The 27628-nt window shown below is 35.6% G+C and overlaps 1 protein-coding gene across 1 annotated transcript; it reads right to left on the bottom strand.

The window, feature by feature from the left end:
* Positions 1-27305, bottom strand: Lgsn (lengsin, lens protein with glutamine synthetase domain). Its single transcript, XM_047559196.1, has 5 exons — positions 27243-27305; positions 15380-15512; positions 14357-14545; positions 7260-7426; positions 1-1200 (listed from the first exon to the last, which is right to left on the bottom strand). Exons 1-5 carry the CDS (start codon positions 27303-27305, stop codon positions 1-3), a joined length of 1752 nt encoding a protein of 583 aa, XP_047415152.1.
* Positions 27306-27628: the final 323 nt, after the last annotated feature.

The raw sequence follows: 27628 nt of genomic DNA, 5'->3' as shown, positions 1-27628 counted from the left end.
CTAAATAAAATACTCTAAGAATTTATTTCTCTCAGCATCTGTTTCTTCGTTTTCCAACTCATATTTCTTCATGGCAACAAAATAGCGAATAAAAGTTTCCCCTAGAGCTTCTCTCAGACATTGATCTTCCTCCAGCGCCACAAGGGCATCTTCTAGTTTCAAAGGAATCTCTGAAGGTTTTGATTGAGAAAGGTCTGTGCCCTCATCTGGACCAACCAAGGTGCCATCGCTGTTCTGCAGTCCATCCAAGCCTGCAGCAACAGTTGCGGCCAGCACCAGGTAAGGGTTTGCTGTTGCTGAGCCCAGTTTATTTTCTATCCGGGTGCCTTTCTCACCATGACACTTGATATTAAAAGCACAGCTATTATCATTGTATCCCCATGTCGTAGGCACGCTCTCCTTCTGGTCTTTACTCTCCTTGGAATAACGTTTCCGGCAGCTAACAGCAGGGGCCATCAGGCAGCTGAGAGCAGCAGAGTGCTTCAGAAGTCCTGCCAACCATTTTCTCCCAGTGACTGTGAGCTGTTCAGTTCCAGAACTACTGCAGAACATGTTTTTCTTCCCATCAGTGTCCCAGACACTATGAGACAAGATTCCTGAATTGCAGAATCCAGTCTCAATGAAAAAGCTGGCAATGTAATTATATTTCCTTGCCACTTCTTTGACACCAGTTCTGAGGGTAAATGCATTATCAGCTGAACTAATGCCAAATTCGGGCAGAAAACAGATTTCCATGTGACCAGGTCTGGTAGAAGAAGAAAAGCTCTCAACGTTGGCCCCAGTGTGGTACAAGCCATCCACGAGTTCCTGCATGAAGGGCTGGTCATGATTATTTAGTAATGTCGAAGCAGGGAAAGATATGGTCTTGGAATTGATAACTTCGGGCACACCAAAAATGCAAAAATCATAGATGAAGGCAGAGAACAGGGAAAAACCGGAGTCCTGCAGCTGCCGCAGCTGCCTCTTTGCAATGTACCTTGGGGAGGTCAGCAGAGGTTCCCCAGTCACCGTGAAGGTGTCACATATCACTCGTGCAGTTCTCTCTGCCCAGGGCAAAACTCTAAAGGTTGATAACTCCGGCATCAGGACTATGTCACTATTAAAACAGGTGGCTCTTATGTGATTCACTTCATTGTCCTTCAGATTCGGCATCAATTCAAGATAACCTCGGGGCATGAAAACACCATGGATCACTTTCTCCTAAAAAATGAAGGAGATACATTAACTAGGTTTTTCAACTTGAAGACAAACAAAAAGGCTGAGAAAGAGCTGTGCTAATGATAAATATACATATATATGTATTTATCATATTTATATGTAATACACACACATATATATGTTTACCATCTGTTAACACTAACTCAATGTCAGATAAATTTTAAATATTTCAGAATAAAGCCCCCAAAGGTACTTTTATAAGTAATTCTTATTATTTTAAGCCGTGAAGGCTTGATATGCTTGCTCATAGATGTGAAAACAGGAGTTATAAGTGCTATAAACATTTATAAATAAATGAAGTAATGATAAAGAAAATCACTATAGCAAAAGACAAAGATACAAACTGCATGGAAATATTTTAAATTAACCATAATCAAAAGTACTTTGTAAAGATTTTTTTATTTTATAGTATAGCTGCTAAAACCTCAAAGAAGACTTTATTTTGGTTTATTCCATATATTTTGTTAATTATTAATGCTTTAATTGGACATACTTATGGCACACAGTGTGAACACTCCACACATGTGTAAATGTGTTCTGATCAAACCAGGGTAATTAATGTTTCCATCTCCTTAACATTACTTTATGTTTGGTGCCTTCAAGCACACCTCTTCCAATTTATTCACAAATCATAACAGGTTATTATACACTATGCTGTGCAACACTAGAACTTTTGACTCCTGTCTGTTTTGGTACCCATTATCTAACCTCTATCTGCACTCCCTCTACTTTCCCCAGTCTCCAGTAAACATTATTCTAGGGAGTGCAGATATATATCAACTTTTTCTCAGTATCCACATACAGAGAGAACATGTGGTATTTGTCTTTCTGTGCTTGACTTATCTCACTTAACATAATGTTCTCCAGTTCCATCCATTTTGCAGAAATGATAGAATATAATTCTTTTTTATGGCTGAATAACACTCTATTGTGTATCTATACTACTTTATCTATTCATGAATTTGGGGGAATCTACATTAATTCCATATCTTAGTTATTACGAATTGTGCAACAATAAATAGATCTACCATATAATCCAGCTATCTCATAGATGTAAAAGAAAATATTCACATATCAAAGAGATACCTGCACACCCATATTTACAGTTTATTCTACTATACTCTCCTGAGTTAACTGACTCTCAAAATTCAACAGTAAAGAATCCTCGACCTTTATCAGAGTGCTGACCACAATCAGACCTAGGACAGTTGTCTAATACAGAAAAGCCAAGTCATCTGACAGTTTCACTCCTCTCTTTATTCATTTTTATAACCCACTTAAGAATTAACTACTTCACTGTCTCACAGAATCCCAGAAACCCTGTCTGTGAATGTAGACCTATATCTCCAAAGTTACAGTTTTCAAAATGTTGTAGCCTTCCAGTCATCATGAACTGAGTGTCAGCAGATCTGACCTCTGGCCATAGCTTTTTATTAATTACTGATGTAAAACTAGGCAACTTGCTGGACTATGTGCTTCAACTTCCATGTCTATAAAACAAAAGTTTCAATTGGATGATTATGAAGGCACTTTCTAGCCATATATCTCTGGGGTTCAAAGGCTTTCACCATTTAACTTTGGCAATGTGCCAGTCAACAGGGAAGTGAGGAGGTTATAAAGTTGAAAAATAATTTCTGGAAATTGTGTGGAAATACCAACAATGCTTCATGTGCTGATGATTCCATTAATAGGTAGAGAAAAATCCCTGACTCTAAAGTGTGATTTTCATGAAGTAATGAGCATTATGAGGTTAATAAAACATGCTACTATACTGCAAGGGAAACCATTTCCTTATGTTATTCCTAAATCTCAAAAAGCATGGCTACCAAGGAGGGTTGGTGCTCATAGAGGTAATCTGGTCCACTCTTCTGCTGTGACCATGACCCATGCCTCCTTCACTCTTTACTTCTCTGCACATACTTTCAAATGCCACCTGAATTGGCAGATCCAAATCTGCTTTTACCAGCAATAAAGTTGAGTGAATTAAGTATTTTTTGGTACCTATTTACTTTTGCAAATTACTCAAGAATATGCACATCAGTTTTACACACACAAACACCCACACATGCGCACACATTATGGAAACTTAGAACACTTCAGTATGGATTCCTCAATTTGAATTTTCATTGCAATAAATAATGTTATTTCCCTACTTGTCTATTTTTTAGTTTGAACATCTTATATTAGTTCTTTGTGTATCTAAATTGAAGGATAATGAATTTTATTCATGAAATGTTTAAGACTTGTTGCAATTTAAATTTGTGTTTGTTCTCACTTCACTGTGAACAGTGGAAAATAGTTGATTATCACTTCATTCCAACAGTCCTTCACAACCATGTAGAACGGTAAAAAAAAAAACACACTTTAGTCTATTTAATCTGCATTTTTCTGAACACTCTTCCAGCACTGTCATTTTCTTTATTCTTTTTTGGAGATGCTGCATTCAAACTCCTTCCCATTATTTCTGGGGAAATATATAAATACACATGAACATATCTTGTTCATGATAATAATTATCTTAAATTTTGTTTAGAGATATGAAGCATGAGGACAACTTCACAGTTCAGTATAGATCACTCCGAATCCAATAAAAATTCTTGTAGAATAATTCAAAACCCTGTGACAAATGAAATTCGGACCTCAATGAAGGTCACCCATTGACATAAATCAAGAATTAGTTCTATAGCAGCATGTCATTTTGATTAGATCAAATATAGAAAGAACCCACATAAATTTGAATTTTTAAAACCATTTACTAGAACAAAGGTAGTATAAACTGGTTGTAAAGTTAAAATGTGCTCATACTTGTAAGGCAGTTATCCTAGTACCAGGGACATGGCAAGTGCTCCAAAAACATAGACACCATTTTATCCTAGTTTCCCTATTTGGCCTTATCCAATTATTTAACAGTTTTTTCCTTCATTCTTAGGAGATGATCTGTTTTTCTTAAAAAAACCAATACTTTTATTTAATAAGAAAGAACACTTAGCTCAAATGAAGAAAAAAAGGACATATTAAAGCTGAGCTGGAGGCAGTAGTTTCAGTGGGGAAAAAAGAACTGAATTAGAAATGTGGCTTCACATCCTAACGTCCCCACTCTGTTGCTGCCTGTCTGCAAAATTTTTAGAAAAATTTTCTTAACTTTTCTGGGCCTCAATTCCTTCATCTATAAATAAACAATGGATTATATTATCTTTTCTATGCCTGTCTAGTCTAATTTAATAATTTTCAAATTGATATTTTATTATCCACAAACAGAAAAAAAATTTTTAAATTATTCTTATAAAGAACTAAATTACTTTTCACTAAGCCCTGCGAAGACTCAAATTATAAACTCCACACTTGATCTAGTGAGTTTCCCATGCATAATTGTGTGGGGAATATTGTTTAGAACAGCTTGCTTCTAATGTCTATTCCTCAATAAATTTTCCAAAACAAATTATTTATCTTAAATTACAAATATTCATGTTATAAATATTCATTATGATTTATATCTTTGAAAGTTCCAAAATGAATGTAAAGTGTTTTGTTAAAATTAAGTGTATACTCTATGATTGTTAAGTGAGAATAAAATAATAATAACTAGATAATGAAATAAGAAAGTGAATTATTAGAAAACTAAGAATTATTATCATGCTAAGCAAAATAAGCCAATCCCCAAAAAACAAAGGCAAAATGTTTTCTCTGATGTGGGGATACTAATTCACAATAACGGCATGGGGCTAGGGAAGATAGAGTTACTTAGGATTAGGTAGAGGGGAGTGAAGGAAGGGGAGGGGCATGGGGGTAAGAAGGATAGTAGAATAAATACGGACATTATTACCCTGTATACATATATGACTACACAACTCGTATGATTCTATATCATGTGCAACCAGAAGAATGAAGAAATTATACTCCATTTATGTACGATGTGTCAAAATGCATTCTGCTATCATGTATAATCAATTATAACAAATTTTAAAAAAGGAAATTAAGAATAAATATCTCAATTGAGAGGTTGTATGATGAGTTATACCAAAGTTCCCATGACACACAGACTTTTTCCTAGCTGAACTCCATAAAAAAGTGGTTCTAAGCAGGGCTCGGTGGTACACACCTCTAATCCCAGCAGCTCAGGAGGCTGAGGCAGGAAGATCACGAGTTCAAAACCAGCCTCAGTAAAATCGAGGCACTAAGCAACTCAGTGAGATCCTGTCTCTAAATATAATACAAAATAGGGCTGGGGATGTGGCTCAGTTGTTGAGTGCCCCTGAGTTCAATCCCAGGTACACCCCCCACAAAAAAAGTGGTTCTGATACGTGGGCTATAAAACAAAAAAATTGAAAAATATTTCCATAGCAGTTTGAAAAACAAGAGGTCAAAAATTATTTTGTCTAGCACATCAGTCTTAGGCAAATGTAAGCATATCGAGTTAAATTTTTGTAAAGGTGTTTCATTGAGAAACTATAGTAATGTTCTAAACACGTAGCTTGCCATTAATGGAATAAATGATTAGAATTTGACAAAAAATCTGAATAGCAAACAGTTTTATCCTGAGGTCTGGCAAGTGACTGAAGTATCAGTTTCACTTTCTTATTGACTGGAAGGGATTCATTTGCATTATCTTCTGGACCTGTCTATGGTAAATTTCACATTTTATTATCTAAATTAACCAACAGGTATTCTTAACTGAATAAAGAAGAAATAATATTTTCAGTCAAATAAATACAAAGAATTTCTTGAGAAACAAAATTTTTGTTTGTTTGCAGTGTATGGATTGAACTCAGTATATGTTTGCAGTATATGATTCAGCTACATTCCCAGCCTTTCTTATTTTTTTATTTTAAGACAGGGTCTTGCTAACTTGCTGAGACTGGCCTCAAACCCGTGATCATTCTGCCTCAGTCTCCAGAGTTGCTGGGATTGCAGGCTTACTGTTGTGGGCTCTCAAGAAACAACAGAAACAGACTTTCAGTCTGTTGGAATCCTTCAAAAAGGGTTTTTAAGATATCCCATTTTTCCTAACATAAATGGGATAAGAAAAAATATAAGTTAATATTAAAATGATAAAAGTATGATATACTTTTAAAATAGTTAAACTTGGAGGATACTTAATTTTATGCTTTCTTAAATACTACTGAATGATGCCCTTTATAAGAAATATAATGTTTAAGTATTCAACAAATCTGTCATTAAAATAAACACATGAGCCAGGCACAGTGGCACATATTTGTGATCAGCAACAGGAGGAAACAAGTTTGAAACCTGTCTCAGCAACTTAGTTAGGCTCTGTCTCAAAATTTAAAAAAAAAAAAAAAAAAAAAATTAAATGCCTGGGGATGTAGCTCAGAGGTAGAGTACCCCTGGTTCACTCCCAATATGGAAAAAAAAAATGTTTTTAAAGAATGGGGATGAAGTTCAGTGCTAAAGCATCCCTGGGTTCAATTCCCAGAACAGAAAAATAAGTAAACCAATAAGCATATGGCATAAACTGACCATTAAAAAAATCTTAGAAAGTTTCAAAATAGATCCCCAAATGCAATGTTTCTTGATATCACTATTTTCAAGAACTTAATATTCATTAAGTCATCCAACAGCAATGGGGTATTTTCTTATCAGAGTTAGAGCTGAAAGGGATATGCTTTTTATCTAGCAAATTCTTTCTATTTAATCATTTTTCCTTTCATATTTGCTCTTGGGTCTTCTGTTGCAATTTCTCATGTCAAATAAAATATAATCTTTATAATTGTAGTAAGAAGAGAAAAGATAATTCTGTGGAGGGAAATTATTCTAGCAGAAGGACTAAAATTACCAGTCTTAATTAGTTTTGTGCTTCTATTGGGTAAAAGGAATTGTTGTTTGAGAGCTGAGAGTATACGTTCAGTTCCTTGGGGGACAATAATGTGTTTGAATAGAGACAAGGAAAAAGCAAAATAAGTTATTGGTTTTCAGCTTGAATTGCTGTGTAGATTACAAGAAAATAAGGACAAGTAATAAGGACCATTTGCTTGCTAATGGTTATGAAATTACATTCAATCCTAACTGTGTGTAAAACTCACTTGGAAAAAGTGTGCAGGAATACTTTTAGATCTGGACACACCATGCAGATCTGTTGCTTCAAATCTCACAAACTGGAGGTGATTTTTGGCCATCTCTTGCTTAATGTGTTTCATTCTAGAAGAAAGCTGAGGTGGAGTCAAAATTTGAGCGTTGTCCCTGTTGCGATCTGTAAAAATAAATAATGGCTCTAAGTCATTCCATCTTGATGAACTGAGAAGCTAACTAGAGACAACAGTAAACTTTAGTCATTATGATTGTTAGCAAAATGCAACCCTCATTCGAGTCCTGCCTTAACCTTTCTTGCCCTGTTTTTCACCAGGCTCCCAATAACCTTGTGTCTAAACAGCATAAAAAAAAAAAAAAAGTTTGCCAGTGTAGGTCTAGGTTAAAAGAACTATTGTTTGTATTATCATCTGTGGGTATCTGTTGAAAAATCTCTTTGTTTATGGAAATTAGAACATATTTGCATCACTGGATAGTATTAACACCATAAAAGCCACTATCATTGAACAATTTGGGGGCTTCCTGAATTGCCTGATATTACCTAAAAGTTTCTGTATGATCCAAGATAAAATTGTTCATTTAAATTTATTTTCTGTGGTTTTGTTTATTGGTGGGTTTTTTGTTTTGTTTTGTTGTTTTGTTTGTATTGGTTTTTTTCACCTGATTCTGTCTCTGTCAAATCTAAAACGTGTTTAAATAAGCAACAAAAGCATTTTAAGAATGAGAGTATAGATGAAAAATATAAATTGCATATTTAGTTTTAAAATTAGAAACATCATAAAATATTCTTTTCAAGACTATTAAGATAGTCTGCAAATTCTAAAACTTCAGAGCTACAGAAAGCTGGAGATAAATCCTCTAACCTGACCAATTCATCATCTTGAGTCCCAAAGGGACACAATGAGATCCCTAAGCCACATTTTCAGTTCATTGCCAAGATGAAAACTAGAATCTGGGCTTCTTGACTTCTCATGGTGGGACTCATTACCACAAAATGAATGAATATGCTACAGCATGTAGTACACATTGTAAATGTTAGTTGCTGGAAGAACTTGTAGGAGGCACCACAGAATGTATTGGTTCAGCACAAAATACTGAAGCCCATCTGCCTCCTTGCAAATCCTGCCTTTGCCTGGCAACTTTCTTATCCTCTCTGTGCCTCTGCTTTCTCATAGATAAAATATTACCTACTTCATAGGCTTGTTATGAGGATTAAACAAGTTACTTAACAGTTACTGGCAGACAGTAAGCACCATGTAAGTGCTACTTAAGTGCATAAAGTGAGCACAATTACTCCAACCCTAGTAAATGACACCGTGATCATGCCTGCATTTGAACACCCGTCAATCTGTCACATGGTTGACATTGAACAGCAATAATTTTACAGTGATACCTGAGTATCCTTTTCAAGATATAATTAGGCTTTAAAAATAAGCATAAAATTGACAGTTTAAAAACATAGATTAAGTAGATTTAAATACATGAAGCATGAGGAAAACAAATTACTGGTTCCACCTATGCAAATACATCAGGGATAATGTCCTGTCACTGATATGTTTGGCTACTCTGAGACTCCTGAGGTTTTATAACTACTTTCCATTTAACACAAACAATTAAGTTGTAGCAATTACAATGTTTCATGCTAAATTAACAATTGCTGTGTTCCCAGACTATTCTGAAATATTGGGTGAATAACCCAAGTTGAACAATGCTGCTTAAATAAAATAAAATTTATAAGCATTTTAAAATATGGAAATTTCCAAATACTCAGGGTTCTAAATAGGATGAACAATTATGTATAACCTATAAAGAAAATATCTTTAAAGGAAAAAGGTAATTTTATTGGCTCTCAGTAATAAAATGATAGGTAATCTTGTTAGTTATTTGCCTTATCTGTACCTTCTAAATTTTCTACAACAAATAAGTATATTTTAAAATGAGAAAAATATTCAGCCACTCAAGGTAGAATTCTCTTTTAATCACCACATAGTTTTCATACTGGATGTGTATCTAGGAAGCATCCAGAAAAACGCTTACCCTCATAAAATGTTAAATTGCCTAACATTGGCAACAATAGGCAATAAACATACTATCAAGTGTAAAATGTAAGAAGAGTTCATAATCTGCAAATGCTAAAAAATAAATAAATAAATAAAGACCAGCTGGGGTATTAATTCTGTAAGGCTTGATCAAAATGTAGGTAGCAACTTTCAATTCACTTTAATGTTCCAAGTGCCACTGAGGCTGGTCAGTGAGTATATGTATTAGTTTGCTACAGCTGCCACAGCAAATATCCCTGACCAGTGACTTAAGTGGAAATTTGTTTTTTCATAATTCTGGAGGGTAGAAGTTCAAGATCAAAGTTATCAAGGAAGCTGTATCTTCTGAGGCCTTTCTCTTTGGCTTATGGATGATCATCTTCTTCCTATATCTTCATAATGGCCTTCCCTCTGCACATGTCTGTGTCCTTTTCTCCTCTTATGAAGACACCAGCCAGACTAGAGAAGATCCCATCCTGCTGACTTCCTTTAACCTTAGTTACCTCTTTAAAGACCCTGTCTCCAAATTCTGTCACATTCTCCAGTACTGAGGAATAGCTTTAACATAAGAATTTTAAAGAGACACAATTCAGCTGATGGCTGTGTATTATCTCTTTTCATTTTCTTCAGAGTACTCATGGCCTCCTGCCTGTCATAGTGTATAATTACATGTTTACTGTCAGTCTTTCCTCATTTGTATATGAGCACTGCAAGAGCAGGAGCTCAGTTTTACTTGCCAGTGCATCCTCAGTACCTGTAGCATTGTTTGTGTATGGTAGGCACTTAATGACCACTCCTCTAAAGAGTGAGCAGGTGGACAAATGAATAAATCAATGTACCCTATGTGATTTGACCTTGTCAAATATATAAGTAAAAATTGACATCATATGCTCATCAATAGATGGGTGTATTAAGAAAATGTGGCATATTTACACAATGGAGTTTTACTGTATCATAGAGAAGAATGAAATTATGAAATTTTCTGGCAAAGGAATGGAAACCGAGAACATCAAGCAAAGTGAAATAAGTCAGACTCAGAAAGTCAAGGGACAAACATTTTTTCTCACATGTGGAAGCTAGAGTAAAATAAGGGAAAGAAGGAAGAGAGGGGCTGGGGAGATAGCTCAGTTGGTAGAGTGCTTGCCTTGCAAGCACAAGGCCCTGGGTTTGATCCCCGGCACCGCAAAAAAAAAAAAAAAAAAAAAAAAAAAAATTTGAAGAAGGAAGAGAGGACCAGATATCATAAAGATATAGGGATTATCACTGGAGTAGAAGAAGGAGATCGAGAGGGAGGGAGAAGAGTTCTATGAGAAATGCAGAATGAATTCAACAAAATCACATTATGTGCATATATAAATATACCACAGGAAATTTCACCTTTATGTGTAAGTAGAAAGAACCAATCAAAAATAAAGAACAAAAGGAAGATCAGTAGAGTAGGGGAAGGAGGATGGGTGAAGGGAGGAAGAGAGGAAAAAGTGGGGGAATGGGGACTGAAATTAAATTTCATGCATGTATGATTTTGTCAAAATGAACCCAAATATGATATATAACAATAATGCTGTAGTAAAATTTATTTAAAAATTGACATCACATATTTCAGTATGTATATTTAGTACTAAATTTTTCATTTACAAATTCAACTCTTTCACCAAATATGAGAACCCTATCCAATCTAATTTCATTTGCAAGGCATCAACTAATCTTGCGGCATCATTGTCTGAATTTCTTTTCTTCAAATAAATCATACTTGTTACTTACAATTAAGTGTTTTGGTCAGCCTTTCCCAGCTGCACATGATGAATAGCAGGCAGATAATTGCCAGTTCAGGGGCTCATTTGTTTTTCTTACAGTGTGATTCCTGGGAGGTGCTCTCCTATCCTATCCCCTCAAAGGACTAATAAATTAATCAATGTGTTTTCGTACAGGAAGTTTTACTGCTGTGAATGTTTAGGGGAAAAAAATAAGAAAAACATTTTTTTAAAAAACCACAAAGCTCTAGAAGGCATTGGAGAAATGCTGTCCGTGTTCTGAGATGATGAGGCCATATTTCAGTTACAGAGAACAAGCCGTGGTTACTTACAAAAGGCAGATTGAGTAGGCAGTTGGGCTTTTAGGAATACCAATTCAAGAAAAAGGAGAAAGTGCATTTGAGAACACACTTGTAATCCATTCAGTTTTTTGAACAATCGGGATGCACATTCCTTTTCAAGGGCCTGGCATCCTTCACACACATGGCTACAGGGAGACCACCCTGTTAGTGCAAAGGTGACCCCACCCTGTGACCACATCACGTCAACCCAGACAGTGTCAGAAAGTCCAGATGGCACCATGACCAGGCACAAACCATGAACAAAAACAAAAACAACAAAAAGTGGAGGAATAAGGGTTTATCTTTGAAAAAGTACACAATTTTTGGAAAAACCAAAACTAGTTATCACAAAGAAAATACCTCATCAAAATTTCTTATACTCACTGTTGAGCTTGGAATTTATATTTACATTCAAATGGCATGTTAGTGGTTTCTTTGGGAATTGTAAACTTGTATTTAGAAACTGTAGAGAACTTAATCCAGTCTGGGCCAAAGCAGGAGCTTCCAAACTAACCAAGTTGAGTCAGTAATGTACCCATGCCCCTAATTGTGGTTGATAGAGCAAAGAGAGATAATGGCATACATTTTTTTTACACATTTTTTAGTTTCAACGAATTCCAACCCTCTTTCATAGCTGAAACTGGAATATATATGACAAAAATCACACACTGCTTGTGGAAGTGTCAGTGTGAACAGCAGACATTTTCTGATTCATTTTCCCATGTTTAGAAACTTTTTGAATTAGTTAACAATAGCTAATTATTTGAAATTTTCATGTAAAATTTTTTCGTGTAGAATTTTAGAACTGAAACTGGTAATACTAGTTGCATATTTCTTCAAAGAAGTAGTTGACTGGATCTCTGTGGTAACTTGGTTGAGGCATACATCTGCAAGCTTATAAGGTAGCAAACTTTTTCTGTAAAGGACCACAGTAAATACTTGCAACTTTGTAGGTCATATGGTATCTGTCACAGCTACTTGACTCTGCCATTTCGCATGAAAACTACCCGGATTTTTTGTTGTTGTTGTTTGTTTGCTTTTTGCTTTTTACAAAAACTGGCCAACCAGCTGAATTTGGCCCTTGGGCCATAGTTATTTTGACCTCTACTGTAATGTCTCATGGCCAGTTTCACTCATTTCCCTACAACAGCCCATCCCTCTCATTTGTATTACCTCCGTGGTACCTGTGGACATTTGTATTGACAGTTCCTGATACTTAGAGTCTGCGGTCTTTACTTCATGGCCAAAGCACAGAGAATATCGGAGGTCATATGGTAAGCAGAATGCCCCCTCAAGATTCTACTCCCTAAAATCTATGAATGGCATGGCAAAAGGGATATTTCAGGTACAATTAGGGTTATGGACCTTAAAATTAGGAGATATCTTACATTATCCAGGTAAGCCCTAAAAAGTGGAGAACTTTCTCCAACTGGAAGCAGAAAAGAGATGAAGAAAAAGAGAAATACAAAAAGATTCCAAATATGAGAAGCATTGGGGCATTGCTGCCTTTGTGATATGGAACCAGAGAGAGGGTTTTTAGAGTAAAGGGCCACCTCCAATTGACAGCCCACAAGGAAATAGGAATCTCAGTCCTATAACAAAAAGGAACTAGATTCTCCCAACATACTGAACGAACTTGGAAATATATTATTCCCAAGTGTCTTGATGACAATACCTTGATTTCAGCCTTGCAAAACCTAAAACAGAGAAGTCAATTAAGTCAACCCTGGATTTCACTGGGAACTGAGATAGTACTTCTGTGTTTTTTATAAAGCTAAATTTGTGATCATTTGTATGGTAGCCATAGAAGACTAATACATATGGAGTCTGATAGTGCTCCCTTCCCATTCTCTAGTTCCCTCTCAGGCACTGTATGTAGCAAAGAATGTAATCTTTCCAAAGAAGAGGTTTGCCCTTGATCCCTTAGCGATCCTTTCTAAGCCCTTGGAATGATCTGCCTGACAAGAATATCTTTGTGAACCAAGGAGCTCTGGGCAATGCCAGAAAGTTTAACAAAGTCATTTATGGAGGTAATGTTGAATCACACAGTATCAGCTTGACCCCCAAAATGACTAGAGATTAAGCCCAGTTACATGGTCAGCTAATTGCTGGGTCCAAATAAAGACCATGGATACCAAATTCAAGTGAATCTCCTGAGTTGGCAAAATTCTACTGCATTTATCTATTGGGAAAGGACAAGTGTACACTCTGTGCTTAGTACTTTCCAGGACCTTGTCCCATGTCTGATCTTAATCTGTATTCTTCTATTGTAAAACTGTGACCTTAAGTCTAACAGCTTTCAGTGTGCTTCTCTGAGTCCTAGCAAGTTGTCAAAACTAAGCTTAGCCTTGAGAAACTCCAAAACGTGTAATTGGTGTCAGAAGAGAGAGTAACAGCATGGCCACTGTTCCTCTCACGTCACAAGCCCACTATATTCCCACTTTTCCAAACTCTGTTTCTTTATGCCTTTATGTATAAATTCCCCTCACAGAATAAATACTTCTTTTTAACTAGTTTCAATCACTTGTATCCAATACACTGATGTACCAAAATAGTTGTATCACTACAAGTAATTTAGAAACTTAAAAAAATAACAGAATTTAATTTTTAAAAAAGACTTGAGGGGTTGGGGATATAGCTCAGTCGGTAGAGTACTTGCCTTGCAAACACAAGGCCCTGGGTTCGATCCCCAGCACTGCAAAAAAAAAAAAAAAAAAAAAAAAAAAAAAGACTTGAATTTTTTTCAATTATAACCCCTACATTTTCCAGATAAGCAACCAAGAGGCTAACAAAAACTGCAAATTACTGTACGTGACAGAAGTACAAATTCTCTTGTGTTGTGATTCTCAGGCTAGCATCCCTCAACTAACATCACATTACCTCTAATTCAAATACAAACCTGGAATTAGTAGCTAGAACCATATGCTCATTTGTTTTAGGATCTTTACCAGTAAATCCTTACCAGAGTTTGAGTTATATTCACCACCAGGAGCACTGGAAGACATCTTGGGGAGTGACTGTTTTATTACTGTTGTTTGATCCTCAGAGTCCTTGTCATGGTGTGGCAGATGAGACTCAGCATAGCCAGTTCCTCCAACTGGTTTGTTCAAATCCCCCATTTTGTGGCATGTCATTTGGTTTCTGATCCTTTCTGTAGTAATAAGGGAAAATATTAAACAAGTCATCATTGTTCCAACTGTCCTTTGATACAAGGTGGAGAAGGGACAGAGAATGTATCTCAGTAGTACAGCAATTGCCCATATGCACAAGGCACTGGGTTTGATTCCCAGCAACACATAAATAAATAAATAAATAAATAAATAAACAAAATAACCAATATGGAGTTGAATACTTAAAACATAGTGTATTCCTAGGCAGTGACATACCAAATGAGAGCATGAGAGTAGTCCACCCTAGTTGCAGGTCATATGGAAGTGTGTGATATGTAGAGAATTTTAGGCAATACTAAAATCTTCAAAGTCTAGTTGCTTTTTTACTGTTACCATGGGCTGGTAATTCCTAGTGCCACTGCCTTGGAACACTACTGCTCCCAGTTTGTTTTCCAGATTAACTTTTTGTTTCAGCACTGTTGCAGATCTATTGGAATCTAGTTAGAATTCCAATACGGGCTTGCTCTGTACCTTTCTTGCATTCTCCCAAATCTTCAGTAAAGAGCTTTATATTTGCTCTCAGTGCAGAAATGTACTTCTCTTCTTGCTTTGTTTTGTTCTTCTGTTTCACTCTCTTTTACCCCACTTCAATCTTCCTAGTTTTAACCCCTTTAAATTGTGACTATTTTTTAAATAAATTTACATTGTAAGCTTATATCTGCCATCTTTTATGTGACCTATGTAGCAATAAATTTCACTTTATCACTTGTTTACATTTCCCAAAGAGAAAAAAAGGAAATGTTTTATTAAAAAGAACACCAAATAGAGATTATCATGGACCACAGCATCCTTGATAGATTGCAGTAGTTAGATACCATTGGAACTGGCTACATTCACTTCTCCCACGTCCATTGAACAAAGATGTGGCTTGGTGACTTTCTTCCTTGTCCTTCTCAATTTACTCATCCTGCTGGCTTCAGTCTCATTACCTTCATCTTTTGTTGTGTCCTATAATTATTAGAAAACAAAAAGCCAAATAATATGTCATGAAAGTACTAATTAGGATCTCAAAACTATGACAATTGGAGAGCTGGGTTTTAAAATGTGCATAGGATTTTTTTATAAGAAAGGAAAAAAATTGTCCCCTCCTCATCCATAATAACTCAAACAGGTTGGATTTTCTATATATCCTTTTATATGTGGGATAGAAAATGTCATGAAATAAATTAAGATCATGTCTAACCAGTCTGCATTTTTTTTTAACTTTGGGGTATTTTATATTATGTATCACTGAATAATTTCATAAAACCCATTTCATTTAAAAAGTTTTCTTTTTATGATTTCTGTGTTTTTTAGAATCTCCAACCTTTTGGACTGAAGGTATAAGCACCTGAAGAATTGGATTCTCTTCTCTCTTTTCACATATACTCCTCATCCATCTTGCATCAATATTTACTTCGAAAAGTACTTTCATATATAAAGTGCTGTTTTGTGACTAGTTTTAAATCTGTAAAGCAAATGTCTGACTCAAATTATTTTATAATTTGGAATAAACTAAAGAAGTACATTTCCAATGAAATATCCTAACTTTAGCAATCATATAATCATTAAGGAGATGTTTCTAGCAGGGAATTGGTCAGTGAGACAGAGACTGGTTCTGGGGAGCTGGGGTGTTTCAGTACTGACAGTGGGGAGGACAAAAAGTTGTTGCTGAAAATAAAAATTGTTTCTTAAAGCTGATATTGGTGCTTTTAAAGTTGCAAACCTCTCATTTTCATTCAAGGGGAGAGGAAAGTGATAGGGTCAGGATTAAAAACTATACTCCAAGTGTTTTGAGCTATTGTCTTTTCAAAGAGCAGGTTCTGAGAGCTTCCATATAAAGGGATAAGTTATACAAATACATGATCAGCACAGATGTTGGTGAAGAGCTGTTCCAATTTATCCATAAAACCAATTCAGCCCTCTAAAAGATAAAAGAATGAAAATAGGATATTCACTTTTTCTGTAGTTATATTTAATTCTAATGCACTGTTATTATTGTTGTTATACCAACAAGGACATATTTCATAGAACAAAGACTCTTTTGTAACTTTATAGCTTCACTTATTAGAAAATTGTGGATGAACTCCTGATAATCTTATATTTGAATTATATGGTACTTATCGTGTAATAAAGTAATTTTTCTAGTATTTATTTATATATTTGCATTTTTTCAATACACTTTTGATGGGATCTGACAGTGGTAATCTTATTAAATCTATTCCCTATTTCTAAAATTGCATTGCTAGAAATCTACATTAATTTTATTACTATTTTACATATACATGTCTTTGATCTTTTAAAGAACTCTTGTTTAGAAAATGAAAGTTGTAGCCAGAGACATAAATATCAAAGGAATCTGAGAAGAATAGCAATTGTCTTGATTTGGTCTCTTAAGGATTCCCCTCTTACATTTAAGGAATCAGTCAAGATAAGTTAAGATCCCTCTAGCTTCAAATGCTAACCTACTATTGAATAAACAACAGAATAACAATATGGTAAAATTAAGCACATTTCCAGGCACATTTCCTTGGCATAACCCTAGAGGTGACAGAATATCTTACAAATGAGAAAAGTGAGACCAAGAATAACTTGCCCAAGGCCCCAACAATGAATAGAAGATGCAGTTTCCATAATGGTCTTCTGCTTTTCAAAATGTCATTCTGCTTCCTAAAAGCCAGAGGCCCAAACCCAGAGAACATTCATTTAGAAACATTCATCTGCCCTCATATAAAAGAGAGGAAAAAGAAAATTTTCTCAAGACAGAAACAAAGGTAATTTGCCTGGGTATTAACCTGAAATTTTCACCAATAAAAATCCAAAATATGAAGTTGCAGTCTATGCCTTGTTTTCAACAAAAAATGCTTTTTAAAGAAGGTCTTTTTCCAAATGAGGAATATTTTATTTAGTCCTTTTATTTTCTTTTATATACAAGAATGATCATGAGACAAGAACTATAATGGGAACAGAAGATGAAAAAACCTGCCAAAGGCCTTAGCTCCTGGCTTGTTATTCCTTAAAACTGGCATCCATTTTTTTCTTCCTTTTCTGTCCTCCTTCTAAGTCTCATTTTTCAGCAATTTTATTGAAAGTTAGATGCACCATAAAAAAACAGAATACTGGTGCCACAATGTCTCCAATAGTAAATTAAATAACTATGATCCGTACCTTTCACAAGGAAGATACTCCTTGAAAAAAATACCATACTCATGACCAGTAGGAAATTACCAGACCGTATTCCACCCCAGCAACTCAATAAAAAAATGGCCCATTTCTTCATCTGGGGAGCAGCCTGATCTCTCTGTCAGGGCTGTCTTCCCTCTTCTTGAGGTTAAAACCCTCCCAAGTTTGGTCTGGTTGCTCATACTCTGTGGCTATTTTATTTCTGTTGACACAGAGTCAGAAGTTCCTATCTTTGGCATCAATCAGAGCATGGACATTGCTGTAATATCTGAAACAAATTAACTGGATTTCTGGTTTATCCCACCTTTAGTAGAATATTCTAAATCTCTAACCTTTCAATTGCCCTTAAGTACAATATAAATTACGTTTTAGTGGGGAAAAAAACTAACCTACTAAGATTCATATGGTTTGGATTCTAATTCTGCCTTATGTAGCAAGTTCTTCTGGAGCTTTGTTCTCTCCTCTGTAAACACTAAAATAAATGTAAGTATGCACAGCAAATATATTAATATTTTAAAAGCATTTTCATAACCAAGCAATATTTTGTATTTTATTTAATACTTACCACATCACTGGGGGAATATTTATTATTACCTACATTTTTGCCAAAACAAAAAAAGCCCATGGGGATTAGGTAATTTGTTCAAGATCAAATGACAAGCAATGAAGAATAGGAATTCAAATCTAAGTCATTTATTTGGGGTTCTTTGCACATCATTATAACCTGACAGTTGACATAAATAGAATTCCATTTCTAATATGTAGTGTTATCAACATAACTCATAAAATTTGCTTGACTTTCTCAATTATACATTCTCTTTCAATTATTTTTTCATAATTCTTTCTTGTATAAGGGACAAAAATCAACTTAACTCATGTCTTAAGAAGCTCGACCTCCTCAGTCCAAAGAACTAGGATATAACCTACTAAGTTTAAGCCAAAGTCAAAGACATAAAAATAAATAAAACAAAAAGCTGATTCACAAAGAATCACCTAATCTAGTATGAGCAATAAAGTATTTTTATGGAAGTAAGGGCCTTCATGATATAAAGAAAGAGAACTGCTTGGGATACCCTAATGCAAGGATAGCAGACTCAAATAAGAGGCAGATAACAAAGATACAGGGAGTCAGCTGGTGAACAGATGAATCAATACTTGCTCCCAGGGAGGAGTAAGCATTTAGCTCCATCCAACCACTGACATGTCAAAACATGGCCCCAGAGCTACTAGTTCTAAAAATTTCCAAGTAATTCCAGAAATTTGAATTTTCACTTAAAATTTCATGATGTTTAAATGTTGGCAACGAATTCAAAATAAAAGATGTGGAGTGAAGAAGACAAGGAAGTTTTCTCAGGAATCCACAACCAGCTATCACACAACTGGAATGCTGTTCAGAATGTGCAGCCACTCTAGAGGGTCCCACGACACATTGGGTTACCCTGTCTTCCACAAGGTGGAATGTGTGTCACCATAGACTAGCCATATTTTCCACTCAGTGGTACCTAGGGTGACAGTGAAAGGCAAGTGATACTAAAAATAACTAGCCATTAGTACAGTTCATAAAATTTAAAAATGCTTATTATGCCTACTATGTGTCAGTTATCTCCTAAATGCTCTTAATTATTATTAATTCATTTAATCTTAAACCAACACCTTGAGATAAATACATTACCATAACTGTTTTAGAGATGAGGAAATCTGAGTCAACAGAAGACCAAAATATTGCATCTTATAAATGTTGGAACTAGGATTTGAACCTAGCCAGTTTGTTCCAAAACACCAAATACAGAACCCATCCTTAGTGAACACTACAGTGAGAATGCCCCTTCACCATGCTGGGGTGCAGGGATGCTGGGAAGCTTGGGCAAGGTCCTAGAGGCTGGTGAGGAGCGTTGACCAGCCTAGAGATGGTTCCCACCAGGTCAGGCTGTAATCTCCTGTCTATGCACTTCTAGATTTTGAACACAATAAGCGAGAGGCACTTCTTGGAGAGATATGAGCAGGTAAAGAAGTATGAAGAGCCCAAGGGAGAGAAATATGACCAACATACTCTTGTATGCAGTACTCAACACTTATGCTATTATTAAACAGGTGTAATAGTTTATAAGTTAAGTCTTTAGGTAGCCAGGGAACTAGACCAAACAGAAGAGGTGACATTTGAGCTGAAGACAGAGAAGGTATGAGACTAACCAGGTTGAAAGAACCATGAATATAATAAGCACAGGTATGCAATGTTATATAGACACATGATATAAATATGCAAATCTAATTCATCCTAATTTAGACAATCTCAAACTTCTACTACAACAGGTTGATTTGATCTTGACATTTCCACCAGAGCAGCTTTTCCCACTCCATTATTCCATCAGATGACTGCTTTGTCTCATATACTTGAATGTCCTTAAAGAGTATTTTGAATAAAAGTTTTTTTCATAATTGTATTTTTATCATCATAGTGCTTCTTCTGAATGTCGTTTATGTGGCTTATTGTAAGTTCAACTCACTGGCTGGATCAAATTAACCAAAAGAGGCTAAACCTAAAGAAGTTCTGTCGAGCATTAAATTTAGACCCTAATTTGACCTAATAAGTTTCCTTCCAATATAATAACCAGTGTTATTTAGATTCTAAATACCACTGATTTCATTCATTTATTTCTAATTTTCCCTAACAGTTACCTTTTCAATGTCAATACTTTAGAAACCTTTGTTTTGACTCCTGAATAATAGTGATAGTTGAGGTATAATCATCAATGCATTTAATTACCAAACACTTGAATTTTAACAAAAAAGTAAGCAAGCAAAAGTAAACAAATAAATAAAGTGTCATCAAGTTTTAACCTCTGTTAATAATAATGGAAAAAAGGATTGGGTGGGTTTTAAGATGGCAGAATAGAGGTCACTTTCCTGCTGTTCCACGTTGTGAAACCATGTTGTGTGCCATTTAATTTTTAAATAGTTGACATGTGGGAGTGAGGTTCTATATATCTTAAGATGTTTGATTTCTAATGTAACAAATCAGGAAATACAGTCTGCATGATTTAAAATTTTTAAAAAGTAATGGAAATGCTTTTTATATTGATCGTATTGGTTACATGTGTGTAAAAACATGTCAAAACTGATTAAATTTCATATTTCAATATGTGTATTTTATTGTACTTCAATCTTGCCACAACAAAGCTATGAAGAAAGCAAGAAAAAAAGGATTGATGTTTATCAAATTTTTTAGAATATGTCACAGAGAAAAGACTATGCCTTCAGTAACCCTATGTAAGGATGTTCTTCAAAAAAGAAAAGGAGAAAATGAGTTGAAAATATTTACATGATAAATATTTGAAACAGCATATCACAAAATTGCATAAAATAATCTAAAAATATCCATACCTATTAACCCCATCTTCCTTCCACTGGCAATGTGGTCTAATAATCCCAAATGTATAAAATCGTGAATGTCTAGTGTCACCTTTATTATAATAGTGAAAATTTAAAATCAGCCTGGAACTAAGTAGGAAGAGTTAAATACCTTGTGATAATTCTTTTCACCATTTACAAATGAATGCTTCCATTTCCTCTCTTGTCACCTGGATTATCATTGTCTTTACCCGACTGTCCTCTGGCAGCCAGAGTTGGCCTTCTCCTGCCTGCCCTGTGTACCACTGCCATGGTGATTCTCTAAATTACAATTTTGGTTTTGATATTTCTTGCTGAGAAAACTTCCACAATTCCCCTCAACCTTTAGGAAATTTTTAAATTAATGTTCTCTGAGTTTTTGAATAATCCAGCCTTACCAATTTCTTCAGTCTCTATATCAGGCCATTTTCACACAAAAACACTGTATCCATCTACTCCAACTAGTTTTATCATTTCTCAGATCCACATTTCCTTCTCATCTAGGCTCCTATTGATTTTCTAGCTTATCACTGGGAGACCATTATCTACTCTTTCAGACACAACTAAAAATTAACCTTGTGGGTGATTTGCTATAGCCACTCCATTCAAGATGATGAATGTTTTATTTGGGAGGACATTTTGACATTCATATACATTGAGAAATGGTTAAATCAAGATATTTAACATATGTCAAGTTGCCTCACATATTTATTTTTTGTGGTGAGAACACTTAAAATCTATTCTCTTATCAATTTCCAGTTATACAATTGTTTTTTATTAACTATAGGCACCATGATGTACAATAGATCTCTTGAATTTATACCTCTTATCTGACTGAAATTTTGTGTTGACTAACATTTCCCTAGTCCCTCTACTCCCCAGCTTCTGGTAACTCGCATTTTGTTCTCTGTTTCTATGAGTTCAATTTTTTTTTTTACTTTCCAGATGTAGTAAGATATAGTATTTGTTTTCCTGTAAAAATTAAAGTTCACTCATTAAGTGGCAGAATCTGCATTTAAACCTGATTTTAAGCACTTGATCTTTCTTATCCATTAAGGTGAGAGTTGTGGAACTTCTGATTTTTCTATTTAAGGAGGGGGTTTGCTCTAGTAAGCTTTTTCATTGCTGTGACAAAAGGACCTGACAAAAACAACTGGAGGAAGATAAGTTTATGTGGGGGCTCAAGGTGCAGACTTCAGTATACAGTCATCAGACTCCATAGCTCTGGGGCCTAAGTTGAGGCAGAACATCACGGCAGAGGGAGTGGCAGAGGGAACATGGCTCAGGACATGTTGACAAGGAAGTGGAAAGAGCTCTGCTCACCATAGACAAAATATAAACCCAAATGTACACCCCCAGTGACCAATTTCCTCCAGCTGCACCCAAACTGCCTACAGTTACCACCCAGTTCATAATTACCAGTGAATTAATCCACTAACTAGGTTATATGTCTCATAATCTAATCATTTCACCTCTGAAAATTCTTGGATTGTCTCACACATGAGCATTTGGGTGATACATCATATCTAAACCAATACAAGGGTGCTCAAATAGAGTAAAGATTTTAATGACAAGGTCTAAGGAGACAGACAGCAGGGAATGATAAAGGACCAACTTGAGAAACAAACACATGGTAGAAAGTGGTATTTTAGATGTATCCTTGTTGCATAACATTGACTAGCATGAAATAGGAATTAAGTAAATGTTTCTAATCACTGAATGAATGAATGACTGAATGACAACCAATGCCCACAATTTTGAAGTGTAAAGATAGAAACCACATTTGACTCAGATCTGTCCTTCATTAAACATTCTAAACAAGATCAAATCGAATGTCTAGCATGACCTGACAGCAACCTAAGGGATTAATGTAATCAAAATAACTTTTGGGGGTGAAATATTACATGAACTCTTTCAAAGTTTTCTCTGGAAAGGCTTAGAGAAAGAGAAATTTGTGAAAAGCTGATCTGCAAAGACTTTATCCCTTAACCTATGAATTTCACCTTTTTATAGGGTTTTTTTTTGTTGTTGCTGCTGCTGTTGCTGTTTATTTTGTTCTGTTTTTACTCTGTCTTCAGTGTCTTCCCTTGTCCAAGGGTTATGATTAAGACATGGAACAAATATTATTTCTCATGGTTCTCAGTAGTATAGCTAAACATGCTGATATTTCTTTTTTTATTATTTGTTCTAAATAGTTATACAAGACACCAGAATGCATTTCAACTCATTATATACAAATGGACACAGCTTTTCATTTCTCTGGTTGTTCACAATGCAGAGTCACACCATTTGTGCAATCATGCACGTAAATAGGGTTAAAATGTCCATCCCATTCCACAATCTTTCCCACCCCCATAGCCCCTCCTCCTCTCCCTCCCCTTTGCCTTATCCAAAGTTCCTCCATTCTTCCCTTTCCCCTCTCATTATGAATCAGACATGCTGATATTTCAAAAGGATGTCCTAAACATTAAGAAACAATAGATGGTAGGGAATAATAGAAGTTCATGGGATTAGACAAATGGAAATAAAGAGAAGGGAGGGGGTATGGGAATGGGAAAGACTGAATCGGACATAACTTTCCTATGTTCATATATGAATACATGACCAGTGAAACTCTACATCATATACAACTACAAGAATGGGATCCTAATTAGAATAAGTTATACTCCATGTATGTATATGTCAAAATATACTCTACTGTCGTGAATACCTAAAAAAGAACAAATAAAAAGAAAAGAAACAATAGAAAATAAAGAAAATTCAGAGACATTAAAAACAACCAGACTTACCAAATCCATTCTGTCTACATGAGCTTTTGGGGGACACCTCATACCTAAACCACAGATGATTAACTATGCTTGTAGGCCCTAATCTATTCCACATCTGACTGAGGTTCCTGCCCAAACTATTCTCCTTTGAGGTCATCCGGTTTACCAGCACTTCATAAGTGAGCTTCATTTGGAGCTTATTTGAAAAGTTGGAACACTTTATTTTTGTTTCAGTACATTTACTGAATTCACTCCTTCAAACATACCATTTCTGCAAAGTCACTTCAGTCTAAACTAAATTAGATAGTGTCTGTGATCATTATGGATGGAAACCCAGAAGATCACCACTACCCAATTCATAGGAAATTGAAAGTTTTTAGGCCAACATTTTCCAGTGAGGCAACTGAGGCTCTAACAGATGTAGCAAATCACCCAACTTCAGTTAGGAAACAGCACATTTCAAATCTGTGGGGTGTTGGGACTAATGACATGTTAACTAACTCAGGTTGACTCCTTACTCCCCGGCGAGTGAGCAAGATAAGGCCTCAAAGGCGGTTTCAAAAGTTAATGAGGATAAAGCAGACCACCGTCAGGGATTGGTTAACAACAGTTCCGCCATCGTGATCAGCTCGTGCTTGCCATATAGTCCTATGGGACTCTCGCCTGCGTGAACCTCCCTGCCTTGCTGACCTTTAAGCTGATTGGTTCCCGCCTAGCCTTCACCCTACATAAAAGCTGTGTGACTTCCTCAATAAATGAGTTCCTGCTATGACTGGTCTCCCTGATGCATCTGATTGTCCTCCACCCAGAGGGATGGGTAGGGGTGGTCAGTCGGCCCTCCCTTTCCCCATCTGGCCTTGTTGGGGAGTGCTCCCTTCCCTTGTCGCTGGTCGAGAAGAGCAAGGGGGCTAAGGACCCCAACAGTAGGGTTTAAATCATCACTTCTTCATGCTACCTACAAACTTAATAGGGAAAAAAAATGCTGAAATGAAAGATGTTACCTTTCGATGAATACTAAATGCTGAACTCTCTAAATAAAAAGCAGCAAGAAATTCATTACTTTTTAAACTTCACATTTCAAGTGAGAGTTCAATTGCTTCTCTGTCCTTTGAGGTAAAGCAAAGCACAGACGGAAAATCCAGGCAAGCATCTTGGATGTTACCGAAATTAGAATTCTACTTAATATAATGGGTTCAAAATGGGCTGCACTATCTATACAAGTGTCCAGGTTCTCATCCCAAGCACAATTGTGGAGGGATTAGGCAGCCAAATGTCAGAGAAAACCTGGACAATTTCTAGGTGTACCTTTAACTTTCCAACTTTTCAATCCTCATCACTTTTACAATAAAATATCCAGTCTGACAGACATTTACATCCATTCAAGAAATACAGAACAATTATCATTAGTAAGGACCTCTGTGTGAAAGGAAGGTCCTGATGTGAGTATCCATGTGAAAAGCTATGGATCTCACTTCCATTCCTAAGAAGCTGTCAAATGGGCAAGAACAGCACCTCTGGGAACAAGACCAGACAAAATCTTCACTAGGAAATTCCATTCAAGGAAAGTGTATGTGACCAACCTTTTCAGAGAAGGCAAAAACAATTTTATAAAAATCTAATACTAGATAATTTTCATAATAGGAAGCTAATGTTAAAGGAAAGCGAAATAATAAAAGAAGCAAAAAAGTTTGATCACTTCTTTGGGCCTGGTGCTTATTCTGGTTTTACTGAATGTTTTCATAAGGTGAACTGAAAGTTTTCCAAAGAAATTAAAATTTTATAGCTAAAAATATATGTATTTGAGTAGATGAAACCAAAGTAATTTGTGAGGGCTTTTAGATGGGGGAAAAATGCTTCACAGGTAAGAAAAGATATGTAGAAGAAAATTAAGTATACATATAGTACATAATACGCATTTATGATAATGGACTCTGTAATGCAATGTGAAAAAAGATTTAACACATTATAAAACTGTCAGCGAAGATATTAACTAATGAGATGCTGTATATAAAAATACTAGACTTCCTCAAAAGGAATATTTTTAATAGGACAGGAGAAGGTTCTCTATCCTATATTAAATTATAATGTGTATATAACTCAGGTATTAAATATAATTCTAAACACTGTACCTGACGAAAGTTATACTGGGTTAGAAATTGTAAATATATTTGTTAATTTACATAAACATTTATCACATATTATTATTATCAGAGGAAAATAAAATACCATGTAAAGAAAAAAAGTGTAAAACTCTTAAGTCTGCAAAACTGAACACTTAGTGGGGTTTTCACTGGTCATTATTACAGAATAAAGCATGTATGAGGAATGACTCCTTTTCAATTGGTGCTCATGTTCCAAGCACTGTTCTAACCCTTGACTATATTAATTAAATCTCTTCGAAATCTCTTCCAGTGCTATTAATATTCCAAGGAATTACAGAAAGTTCAAAAATTTTGCCCCATGTAACACAGCTATAAGTAATAGAACCAAAATTAAAACAAATCTTTTTGAGTTCAGGGAATGTTTGCTCAACTACCACATATGAAACACAAAGCTAATTTTTAGCATTAAGAATTCTTAAACAGAAATCCACTTAAACTGGAAGTAGGTAACAAAGGTAAATAAAAATAAATATAAAATTAACTATAAACCTTGAAATCAGAAAAGCAAAAGTTCTGAATCTGAAGTGACAAAACACTTTGAAAATATAAAAATAGAATCAGAAAGTCTCTATAGAGACACACAGACAATACATAAAGCAGAGAAAGGGGTAGGTTGGGTAAGTAATTCTCCAGACTGGAGTCTGCCCTCTAGCAGATCAGCCAGAGCCTCCCATGGGGCTGTACTCAGTGCCACTGACAGATGCAGGCAGCAAGCAGGGTGCACCTCTGGTCTCACCCCAGATGGTGTCCATTTCTTCTGCAATGCAAAAACATGAGTCCTTAGTGCCTACGTATGCTGGTGTTTTCTATGTAGAGTTACAAATACCTGCAGGGCAGAGAATCAACCAATCTCATTCAACTCACCCAGCTCAATATCACATGCAAAGCTCTTGGTACATAGATTTTAATTAGTATGACTTGCTACCATTTCCCTCAGTTTCACAACTTATACACCCTTGGGGTCATGCTTAGAGAAATAAAAATGTGTTTTCAATTTATTTTATTCTGCTCACCACGTCTAAGAATTTGGTTGAATGCCTGACTTTATGATACAGTTAGAAAGAGGGAATCTTAGTAAAATATTCTTTAGAGACACACCAAGTCTAAGATTACTACCTGTTCATTATACTGAAGCTTCTGATCCAGACTTTTTTTGGGGGCTGGGAATACAACCATCCTGAGGGACTTTTTTCACATACCATCTGCCCTTCTGTATCCAGGGAGCCTTTGTTCAGCTGCTGTGTTTTTGCAGTTAACTTCATGCTGCTGTTGCTCACAGTGCCAGAGCATCTGGTGTCAAACTCAGGCACTGTCCTTTTCTAGACACTGTTTAACTAGAAAGGAAGTGTCATAACCGTCTCTCCCCCTCTTCCCATTTTCTTTCTCCTCCTGAAATTATAGCCCTATACAAGAGAGTATGAAGGGGATTGTTTAGTGGCAAATTGATTCACAGGGCTTGCCTGGGCTTGTCTTTATCACATCTATTAAATGCAATATTCTATTCCAGTTATCCAGAACTTTTTCCAAAAGATAGGGTATGTCTCTTCCTATGAAAATTGCAGACATTAAAATCATGTTGTTGGCG

This window comes from Sciurus carolinensis, chromosome 7, assembly GCF_902686445.1.
Source record: "Sciurus carolinensis chromosome 7, mSciCar1.2, whole genome shotgun sequence".
NCBI classification, from domain to species: Eukaryota; Metazoa; Chordata; class Mammalia; order Rodentia; family Sciuridae; genus Sciurus; species Sciurus carolinensis.
The sequence above is the reverse complement of the archived record's forward strand: the minus strand, read 5'-3'. Positions and strand labels throughout refer to the sequence as shown.